Genomic DNA, 11273 nt, shown 5'->3' on the forward strand with positions numbered 1-11273 from the left:
ACAGCAGGGAGTGGTAGAGGAAGCCTGGTTTGGTGAGTGACAACCCCTCTCAGAGATGGGGTGACCACCAGCTTCCTTGTTTCTCTTAAATTAAAAAAAAAAAAAAAAAAACTTTGCCATCGCTTTTGGCAGTTTGGCTCCAAAGCGGGCAGAGAGCAGCAGTGGGCGGGGAGTGGGGTGGGGTGGTTAAGGGAGGAGGAGAGACATCAGCAGGTGTGGATGGGCAGCGGAGGTTCCAGCGGGGCAGGGGAGGAGCCGAGCCCCCGCAACTGCCCAGGAAGGGAGAAGAGGCAGCTGGTAGAGGCTCCGGGCCTGGGGGTCAGTTGGAGCGAAGGGTTTTCTCTATCCAAGAGGTGTACTTGCAGATTTGAGTGTAGACAGCTGGATGCTGAGCAGAGCCGCAGGGATAAATGCCCCATGAAAGGATGCCCTGCAGGGTCTCGTCACAGACCAGAGGGCCACCAGAGTCACTCTGGGGGTGGGGGGAGGAGAGATCAAATAAATGCACCAATTCAAAGGCTGCCACTTGGGGATCTGGGGGTTGGGTAGGGTTGGAGTTGTGTTTGGATAAAGACAAGGTTGGTGGGGCGCTTGGGTGGCTCAGTTGGTTGACTGTCTGACTGGCTCAGGTCGCGATCTCATGGTTCATGAGTTCGAGCCCTGCATCGGGGTCCGCACTGTCAGTGCAGAGCCCACTTTGGAACCTCTGTCCCGCCCCCCCCCGCCCCTCCCCCATGCTCTCTCTCAAAAATAAATAAAACATTAAAAAAAAAAAGATGAGGTGGGTTAAGTATGAGCTGGGGTTGGGATGGGGCCGGACTAGGGGTTGTGGACATTGGATGGGGGGGGGAGCGAGAGTGGAGATGGGGTAGAGCTGGGACTGTAGTTTGTGATGAGGTGGGGGGAGGTAGACATGGGCCGACAGAGAGGGATGGGGTGGGGGTCTAGGCTTGCGGATGGCAATGCTGTTGAGGACGGGGTCAGAAGTCGGTAGGGCCGGGCGCCAGCAGATGGACCCAAGGAGGTAGAGTCGGACGTGGGGTGGGGATCGAGGTTGGGGTAGGGATGGGCTCATGTTGGACACGGGGTATAGGGTTGGGGACAAGGATGGGGCGTTCCGATTTCCCATAACCCTATCCTAGCTCCCATGAGTGAGACCCTCCCTGGCCAGTTCCTACCTGGCAGGGGTCCTGACCCTGGTCCAGTCCTGCACACATCATGTTGTTGGTGACCACACCAGGGTAGAAGACCTCGCATTCTTTAGGGCTCAGGACAGTGACCCTGGAGCAACTCAGGCCCTTGTTGTACTTCACTGACAAGAGAAAATAGGAGGTGATACTGTGCCAGACCTCCAGTCCTCCAGGACTCAGGAGTCCAGATACCCAGACGGTTCCCATCCCAGACCCCAGACCTCCAGCCCCTCAGACCCAGGGTCCCACCCCCCCAACCCCCTCCCCCCTCAGACCCAGGAGTCCTGGCCTTCAGTTCCTCTTCCCCAAGATACAGGCTTCAGGGTGCCCAGCTCTTGCCTCTTCGGGTGGCCGTGGTGCCCCAGCCAGCCACCTGGCACTGGTCTCCCGGCTGGGCACAGCGGTAGGGCAGGCGCAAGGTCTGGACGCGAGGCCCCAGCACAGCCGGCCTGACCAGCTTCAGCAGCATGAGGTCATGTTCGTCTGTCCGCCGCGGCAGAATGGGGCCCAAGCCATGCTGGTACTTGGGGTGGACGATGGGGCGGGTGGTCCTGCGGAGCTGCTCGCCCTGGATAAGCAGCAGGTGGTCGTCCCCAACGCGAGCCCACAGAGGCCTGGGGAGGGAAGAGCCATGTGAAGGTAAAGCCTTTGTAGGGACGGGGACAAGACTCTGAGTCGGTGGGAAGGAGGGGACTGGCCCCATGGTGGGAGCCCAGACTCCTGGGTCTGAGGGAGAGAAACTGGGGGCTGGGACTCCTGGGTCTGAGGGAGGAGGAGGTGGGAGGGAGAAGGGAACTGGGGTTCTGCAGGAATTGAGGACTGGGGGTCTACCTGGGTAAGCCTACCACTCCTGTCCTTCCTCAATGGGGACTCGCGAGGTGAACAATGTCTTTAGTTCTAAAGTCCTAACCACACCGGACCCCCGGACTTGGGTCTGTTGCATGCAACTATCCACCCTTCAGGGGAGCCCAAGGAGTCTACTAGACAAAGGGCAGCGGACGAGCCCGAAAGCCCTGAGAAGGATCTACAGCGCCCCCTGGAGGCCACAGCCCAACCCTGCCTCACCTCCTGCAGGAAGCCCTCCAGAACTGACTCCCGCAAGGAGCTGGGAGAGGTCCATACCCTCAAGTGCCCCAGCTCTTCCCACCGCCTCCCCGGGTCCTGCCTCCACCGCCCCTCCGTGGCTGCCCTGAGGAACTCCCCCTACTTGTTCCCGCAGTGCGCGGCTGTGAGCACCCAACTCTTGTCCACCAGGACGCCCGCGCAGTGGAACTTGAGGCCATCGAAGAGGGAGACCTGCCAGGGCTGCGAACCGCGTGCGCACGGGGCGCCGGAGGCCACAAGGTCTAAGTCGGTGTCGTTTCTGGGGAGCAGCACCGCCTCCGCGGCTGGAGAAAGAAAAGGGGTGGAGACAGGGCAGGAGCTGGGCTTGGGGCCACAGCTGGGCCGTGCGACGGGCCTGCGGGGCCCGCAGCCAGAACCAGGGAAGCTGGGGGAGAGGATTGGAAATTGGGGGTCCTGCAGGAACCGAATGGAAGTGGCGGAGAAGGACCGCGGGAAAGGAGAAGGAGGCGGGGACAGAGCGGAGTGGAGTTGGGGAGAGCGAACAGGGAGGGTCTGGAGGGACGGGGACAGAATGCAGCGCTCGAAGCAGAGGAGGAACAGAACCCGACCCGGCCACCAGGGGGCGGGGATAGAGGAGGGCGGGCCGGAATAGCGCCGCAGAACGGTGAGAGGGCCGAGGGCCAAAAGCTGTGAGGCAAGACTTGGGAGATAATTGGGCGGAGTTAGAAGGAGCGGGGACCGAGAGGGACTGAGAGAGGGCACGGGGTTAGTCAGGGGCCGGGAAGGAAGCCGAGAGAAGGGAGGAGTAGGGATCCAGGCGCAGTGCAGGGGGCGCAATCCCCCAGAGCGGAGCTCGGGGGGGGGGGGGGGGGGACCCGGCTGACTTAGGGGCGGGCCAGCACTGGATCAACAGGTGGGGCCTGGGGTCCCCGGAGGAGCAGAGTTGCGCGGGGGTTGGTGATGAGAGCACACTCTGCCATCTCCCCTGGTCTCTGGCACCTCCCGCCAAGCCCTGTCCCCCGCCTCACCCCAGAGTTGCGTCACGAGCAGCGGCAGCAGCAGCATTGCCCGGGTCCGGGGGCCAGAGGCGGTGGAGGGGTGGAGGTGCAGAGATCTCATGGCCGGGACCGAGGCTAGGAGGCGAGGGCGGATTAAAACGGATGCCCCGTCAGAGACCTGCACCCCACGGCGCCCGTCCGCCCGTCCTGGGCCAACTCAGCCCGCGAAGACCCGCTAAACCTGCCGCCGACGACTTCAGGGACAGGGGGACGGGCGACTCGGGCCAGAATACCAGGGATGGGCACCATTACCCTAATGACGCCCCCCGTGGGGTCCTCCAGACCTCCCTGTGCCCGAAGGGGGAGCCATCTCAGGACCCCGGCTTCCCCGGACTGCCGGCCAAACAGCATTTGGGTTTCGCCCTCCTTCACAGGTGGCGCGAGGGTCCGAGGCTCAGAGGCGCGCCCGATTGATAGGGCAATTGAGGCTCAAACAGGGCTCGTGCCCGCGACCCGAAGGTCCCCACCCATGCTCTCACAACCCGCCCCTACCAGGGTAGGGCATCCCACCTCACCTGGGAGTCGCTAGTAGGGAGGAGGGCTGGTGAGGAGGAGGGAGGAGACTCAGAAGTGCCTCTGCCCTGCCGCCGCGAGTGGGCCGCCGAATCCTCTGCCCAGGGACCCCTGGCCTGGCCTTCCCTTTTAACCCCGAAGAGCCCGGAAATTTCCCCACCCTCCCCTCAGGGGTTCACTCCCTCCCTTTCCCTCTCCCTAATTATACCGTGGGTGGGGCTGGCACCCAACCTGGGCCCCAGATTCCTGCTCTGGGAGGGGCCCAGGGAATACAGGCTCTTTCCAGGGCCCCAAACACCCTTTTTGGAGCTGGATTCCATGGGGATTCCCCACGTCTCCTGTTCCAAGAAGTCTTCTCAGCTGGGGAGAGAGGATCCCAGGGAGCCTAAGGGTCTTGAAGAGAACGTTGGAGAGAGGTGATTGTGAGGGAGAGGAAAATAAACAGGGAAATGCATACCTAGCATAACAGAGAGAAGCCAGAATGCTGGCCAGGAGAGAGGGAGGCAGAGAGAAAAGACAGATGGAAGGAAAAGGTAGGAGCCACACAGACTGAGACACAAAGAGACAGAAAGGAGGCAGAGGGGGAATGAGCCAGAGCTCAGAGCCTGAGCGATGATGCTCTGTGCTGAGTTCATCCTCACAGCCAGAACAGGGGGCTCAGCAGGTGGCCCAGTGAGTAGTGTCCCTTCCTCATGTTGGGGGGGGGTACACTGCACATCACACCCAGGTGTGGTCACGTCACATCCTGCCACCTGCGTGTCTTCAGGTGACACATAGGCCCATGAATCACAGGAGGCCAAGGCCACAGAAGAATGTTAGTATCACCTGGGTGAGCTGCTCCATCCTTTCCTTTCAGATGAGAAATGGGAGGCCCAGAGAAGGCAGTGATTCACAGGAGGTCACACAGCAAATCCACCTAACAACCAGGTGGCCCCAGTTCCAGCTCTAGGCTCTTTTTTTTTTTTAATTTTTTTTTAATGTTTATTTATTTTGAGACAGAGAGAGACAGAGCATGAATGGGGGAGGGTCAGAGAGAGAAGGAGACCCAGAATCTGAAACAGGCTCCAGGCTCTGAGCTGTCAGCACAGAGCCCGACGTCGGGCTCGAACTCACGGACCGCGAGATCATGACTTGAGCCGAAGTCGGACGCTTAACCGACTGAGCCACCCAGGCGCCCCAGCTCTAGGCTCTTATATCTCATGCCCACGACCTCTCCTGCAAGGTGAGCAAGACGTCAAAAAGGATTCTGAGTTCTGGACCATTTATGCAGCATCTTCTCCAGTGGGAATTGAGTTAACTCTAGAGGTTGTCCAGCTCCGGGCTGTCCAATGGAACTTCTTACAACAGTGGAAATGCCCTATGTGCGATATTCAGTACAACAACCAGATGTGGCTACAAAGCATTTGATATGTGGTGAGTGTCGGTTAAGCATCTGACTCGATTTCAGCTCAGATCGTGATCAGCATGGAGCCTGTTTGGAATTCTCTCTCCCTCTCTTTCTCTCTGTCCCTCCCCAGCTTGTGCACATGCTCCGCCTCTCAAAATAAATAAATACACTCAAGTAAATAAATAAATAGCCCCATATGGTTAGTGGCTATCGTATTGGCCAGCACAGGTCTGGTGGAACTACCTAGCACGGAGGTTGGGAAAAAAAAAACAATGATAGCTCCTTTTCTTAGGTCCTAATTATGTGCAGGCTGACTTAGCCTCGTGTGTTATTATACTTTTACGTTCATGGTTTTACAGATAAGAAAATTGAGCCTTAATCGAGTTTCACTCTGTAGTTAAGAAATCAGTTTGCTTTAAAAAAGAAAAGGAAAAAGAAAAGAGAAGAGAAAAGGAAAGAAAAAAGAAGGGAAGAAAAAGAAAAAAGGAAAGGAAAGGAAAGGAAAGGAAAGAAAAGAAAAGGAAAGGAAAGGAAAGGAAAGGAAAGGAAAGGAAAAAGAAACCACCTTGCTTTAGATTCCTTGCTCTTCCCCTTACTGGCTGTGTGACTGTATGAGCAAGGGGAACTTGTTTCTCTGTTCCCCCAGTTTCCTCATCTGCAAAATGGGTTCAATAATAGCACTTAATCTTTGTGAAGATTAAGTTAGTTGATATGTTGAAAAGCCCTTGGACCAGGTGTGGCATATAGTAAGCACTCCAAAGATTCATTCACTCAGTAAGTATTTATTGAAACCTTGGTGAGTGCCTTTGGGGCTAGGGATACAACAGTGAACCAAACAACACTTCTCTCTCCCAGAATCACAAGTTAGTACAAGGCAGGATTGGAACCCAGGCCTCACTAATTCCGAACCCCAAGTTGATTATTAAACCACAGCATGTCTCATAGTTAAGGTGGCTGAAAAGAAAATATATAAAGATGTCCTCTCTTGGGCTTGACTATTAACAGAATGAGCCACATCACCAAATAGGGATCAGGAGTGTTGGGCTGTGATAAGTTGGTCCTCGCTAATTATCCTCCATAGTCTTCTGGATCCAGTCTACATATTTGCAGACCTTGGTATAGACACCAGGCTTTCTGGTGACAGCACATGGATCCTGGCCCCAGGAGATAATGCCTTGAAGAGACCCGTCACAGACCAGAGGGCCCCCAGAGTCACCCTGGGTATGGAGAGAGAGAAACCAGTCACAAAGGGGGAGAGGGTGGCCATAGGGGAGGGGCAGGATTGGGCACGGTGTTAGCGATGGTGTTGGGATTGGGGTGGAGGTTTAGGATGGGGTTGGCAAGAGAATTGGGGATGCGGTTGGAGATATGGATAGCAATAAAGATGGGTGAGGGTTGGAAACGGATTGGGGGGGGTGGTTGGGGCTGGAGTTGGGGGTGGGAATGGGGACAGAGCTGGGGATCACACAGAGGTTAGAAATAGGAACTAGGGGTGGAGAGAGATTGAGGGTTGCAGGGAGGGGAGACTGGGTTAGGGTTGGGGATGAGATTGGGATGTAGTTGAAGAGGCAGATGAGGTGGGAGATGGGCACGGGGATGTGGCTGGAGACCCAGGCCCTGCCCCCTGACCTGGCAGGAGTCTTTGCCCTCTTCCCGAACACTGGCACACACCATGGTGTCTGTGATATTGCCGGGATAGGCGTTCTCACACTCTTCGTGCTTAATGATGGTGATGTTGGCACATCGCAAGGTATGGGGCAGGTGCACTGTGGAAACGGCATGAAGGGGTGTGGACAATGAGAGCCCCCAGTCCCCTTCCCCATGCTACAGAGCCTGCTCTGGACCCAAGGACCTTGCTCTGCCCCACCCCACACCCAGTTCCTGTCCTTGCTGGCAGCCGACTCATCTCTCTGCACTGGTAACACTACTGAGTAAATTTATGATGCCAGTTGTTCCAAATACACTATCTCTGATCCAGCCCTGGTAGGTGGGTGGAATTATCTTCATTGTATAGAGAAGAAAACCAAGGTTCAGCGAGGTGAAGCCACTTGCCTGAGGCCCCACAACTAGCAGGTTGTGGATCTGGCAATGTGCACTATCTGTCTGACTCCAAGGCCCCGACTTTTGTCTCCCTCCTCCCCAACCCTTCCTTATCCCACCGCTGACACCCCCAGGAACGCCCCTCTTGCACTCTCATACTCTATGACTCTCCCCTCTGCAGGTTCCTCTCATTCCCCCTGTCCCTCTGTCCTCCCACACGCCCCCTTCTGTGTCGCCCTCTGGAGCCCCTACACTGGGGGCTGGACGTCGTGCCCCAGCCAGAAATGAGGCAGCGGGTGCCAGGAGCGACACAGCGTGACGACAGCGTGAGTGGTCGCACGGCCCGGGTGATGAAGGCCGCTGTCGTCATCTTCACCAGCATGATGTCATTGCGGTGGTCTTTGTTGGGGAGGCTGTTGTTGAAGTCTGGGTGGGGGAAGGACTCGGTGGCCGTTCGGGTCTGCTCACAGCCATCCCGCCGCTGGAGGTTGTGCTCCCCCAGGTGAACTAAGTATCGGCTGAGGTGGGAGAGACGGCGTCAGAGGTGGAAGGTCAGGAAGAGAGGCAGGGGACAGGAGGTGGGGGGACACAGAGGGGAAGGGGAAGGGTTGAGTGCAACTGAGAGAAAAAAGCAACAAAGCTCCACTCGCAACTTCATCCCCATTTCCCACCGGAGCCTCCTTCGAGACCATAACCCCACTCGGCCCCACCCCCTTCCCAACACCTCCCGTCCTTCCGTCCTGTCTCAGCTCTGTGTCCATCTTCAATGCTCATGACACCCCACCCGTGCCCGTCTCCGACCCCATGCCCATTCTCCCCATCCCCAAGCCCCTCTCCAACCATCTCTCCATCTCCAGCCCCCTGCCGGCCCGCCCCAGCCCCCGCACCCACGGCTTGCGGCAGTGAGCTGCTGTCAGGAGCCATTTGGGAGCGATGAGCGTTGCCCCACAGAGCAGCCGTGTCTTCTGGAACAGAGCCACCTGCCAGGGCTGGGAATGAGGAGAGCACTCATACCCCTTGATGATCCTGGTCTCTCCCCCTACATGCCCTGGAGGGGAGTGAGGGCAAAAGAGGGGCTCAGGCAGAAGTGGGGGTGGAGAGAACAGAGAGGGGGTGGGCGGTGTGGGCCCCAGCCCTGCGTCCTGCTGGGAGGCACTGTCTGGATGGGCCAGATATTAAATGATTGAACTGCTTCCATACTGATTGGTCAGTAGCTACTGTTCTGGGCTCTTTGAGTATCTCCCCAGCTACCCTGGCCCTTCCCCTGGGACCCTCCTTGACCTCTCCCCATTTTGGCATCTAAAGGGATTATGTCTGGCCTGGCAAGGGGCATTTGGGGCCTCATTATGGCCCATATACCCATTTAGATCTTCTACGGATTGTTCTGTATTTTGAGTATCAGCCCTGTCAATATCCAGACATAGAGGGCTGAGAGATCTTAAAGATTTGAGAAGGAGGCCCCTGCCCTCCCCCATTTCCCACATACCTGTTACCAGAGCAAGAATGATTAATCGCAGAATCATCATGGCCTGGAGAGGGGAAGGGCAGGCCCCAGGTTCTTCTGAGAACAAGAAGGGACAAGGGGCCAAATCACTTTATGGGGAGACTAGGGAGGGATTGGTTCATGTTGTCTCCTCCTCCCCTTCCCTGCTCTGGCTCCCCCCAGGGAGAAGCAACGGGGTTTGAGGAACTCCCGAGTTCTCACAGCATCCCAGCCTCCAAACCTTTAAAATAAATCTTTGAGGGGCGCATGGGTGGCTCAGTGGGTTAAGCCTCTGACTTTGGCTCAGGTCATGATCTCATGGTTCATGAGTTCGAGTCCCACATTGGGCTCTGCACTGACAGTGCAGAGCCTGCTTGGGACACTCTCTCTCTCCCTCTCTCTCTGCCCCTTCTCCCTCCCCCCTCCCTGCTCTCTCAAAATAAATAATAAATAAACTTAAAAAAAATAAATCTTTGGTATCAAAGGTGGCCTTAGAGGGGACTGATACCAGCTAAAAGCTTCTAGCAGCAAAAGAGAATATGGCAATTGCTGGGAGGGGCTTTGACTTTGGGGCAAGCGATGGGCCGGCTCCGTTTTAAGTCAGCCATGGTACCTGTGAGATGCTTTGGGGTGAATGTTTTCCTTCTTGCACACCTGAGACCTGGCCAGGCCCCAGCAGCTTGGGACAGGTGAATAAAAGGAACCAGCGTCATTTAGCATCCACTGCAGGGTGATATGGGCTCATATAGCAGGGAGCTCAGCCTGGGACCATGTTTTAGCCTTGTCTTTCTGAATGCCTGCCCCTTTGAAGGACAGGCAGATAGAGCTGGGCTGGGCCGGTCAGGGGAGAGGCCAGTGCCCTCAGCTGCCCTGGCCAGCAGGGGGAGGGGTGGAGGCTGGACTCAGCTATCAAAGTAGGGATCAGAGACACAGAGAGAGGCAGAGAGCACCCAAGCCTAGAAGGGCAGAGCAGAGGGAGAAAGGGTGCGGAAGTAGAGGAAGCCAGGCACGCTGCATGGGGGGGGGGGGGGGGGGGGGGGCGGTTGTGCCCTTCCCTCCCCGACTCACAGGCTCTGAGGCTGGGGCTCTGGGTGGCCGGTGGTGGTAGTGGTGGTGTAGGCAGCTGTGGCGGTTTGGGTCAGAAGCAGGTTGGGTCAGAGCATCAGGCACCAGGCAGGTGGCAGACGAGGGGTGGCCCGGATGACTAGGCCTCCTAAGCCCTGCCTTGTTGCCCTGGGGGTGGTGTGTGTGTGTGTGTGTGTGTGTGTGTGTGTGCCTGCCTGCCTCTGTCACCTCTCCAAGCCCCTCTTCTCTCTGCTTTTCTCTGTTTCTCCGACTTGTCTGCATCCTTCTTCGTCAGCCTGAATCTGTCCCTCTTTGTCTCTGCCGTTTCCTGCCTCTCTGTAAATCTCTGTCATTTTTCTCTTTGCCTCTCTGGGCTTGTGCCTTTCTGTCTCTTTGTCTTTCTGTGTCTGTCTCTCTCTCAGTCTCTCCCTGCATGACTCTTTTAACTCTTTATCGTTCTTTGTGTCTCTCCGTCTCTGCCTCCCTATACCTCTTTCTCTCTCTCCCCCCTCCACCTCGGTTTCCCAGTCCCTCTCTCTCTCCTGTCCCTTCTCCTCCCTCCCCACAGCCCAAGCCCAGATGGGCCCCTGGCCTCCTCAGGGCCCTCCCTTCTCCATTCCAAGGAGAGGGGAAACTGGGGTGTCACAGAGGTGGGGCCACTGCCAGCCGAAGGGGCAGGCCGGGAGGGTGGGGGAGGCAGGTTGGGGCCTGTGGGAGTCGAGGCCCAGGAAAGGGAGTCAGCCCTCTGCAAGGCCTCAGCCCCTAGCATTCCTCTGGGGCTTTGTTTCTGCCACCCACCCTCCCCTCCGCTCCCCTCTCCTGCCTCCACCCCTACCCCCCCAGCACCCTGTTCCCCACCCCCCCCCCTCCAAATCCAGCTGTGACACTTACTCGCTGTGTGACTTAGGTCCAATGACTTCCGACTCGGAGCCACCTCAATATCCTGTCTGCCGATCCCTCTATCTCCTGGCTGGCTCCTTATCAGTTAGATCTCCTGCTTCCGTCCTGCCTCCTCTCTCCTCTCTCCCCTAACCAGAAGTGGGGCAAGACGACCGGGTATGGGTTCTGAAGGCAGCCAGGCCTGGCCTCAAACCCCGGCTCTGCCTCTTCCTACCACAGTGACGTGAGCCAAGGGACTCCACCCCGGTGAGGCTCAGTTTCTTCATCTAGGAGATGGGGGGACAGCCCTGCCTTGGGGTGATTGGGATGAGGACTCCGGGACAGCCGAGCACAGCAGGCGCTCAGCAAGTATTCCCATGCTGTCACCATCACCCCGCACTCTCCTACCCCCAAATTCCCTTTCCATTCACTGGGGAGAAGCTCTCTTTTCACCTCCTGGACGGTGGTGAAGACAGAACCCAAGGGGTGGGCAGGACTATTTTAAGACCTAGTCTGGGTCCTCTTGCTTTCCAAGGCCACACCCCACCTTCCATCATCACAGACATATTAAAACGAACCCACATCCCACATTA

General features: G+C 57.2%; 2 protein-coding genes across 2 annotated transcripts; both read right to left on the reverse strand.

The window, feature by feature from the left end:
* Positions 1-319: 319 nt before the first annotated feature.
* KLK10 (kallikrein related peptidase 10) lies at positions 320-3374 on the reverse strand. The gene is made up of 5 exons (XM_047835947.1): positions 3284-3374; positions 2398-2578; positions 1530-1804; positions 1179-1312; positions 320-472 (listed from the first exon to the last, which is right to left on the reverse strand). The coding sequence occupies exons 1-5, from the start codon at positions 3372-3374 to the stop codon at positions 320-322; spliced, it is 834 nt and encodes a 277-aa protein (XP_047691903.1).
* A 2701-nt stretch (positions 3375-6075) lies between these two features.
* On the reverse strand, positions 6076-10752 carry KLK11 (kallikrein related peptidase 11). The gene is made up of 6 exons (XM_047835945.1): positions 10693-10752; positions 8740-8814; positions 8145-8301; positions 7506-7771; positions 6843-6979; positions 6076-6430 (listed from the first exon to the last, which is right to left on the reverse strand). The coding sequence occupies exons 2-6, from the start codon at positions 8777-8779 to the stop codon at positions 6278-6280; spliced, it is 753 nt and encodes a 250-aa protein (XP_047691901.1). The 5' UTR covers positions 8780-8814; positions 10693-10752; the 3' UTR covers positions 6076-6277.
* Between the last annotated feature and the right edge of the window lie 521 nt (positions 10753-11273).

This window comes from Prionailurus viverrinus, chromosome E2, assembly GCF_022837055.1.
Source record: "Prionailurus viverrinus isolate Anna chromosome E2, UM_Priviv_1.0, whole genome shotgun sequence".
NCBI classification, from domain to species: Eukaryota; Metazoa; Chordata; class Mammalia; order Carnivora; family Felidae; genus Prionailurus; species Prionailurus viverrinus.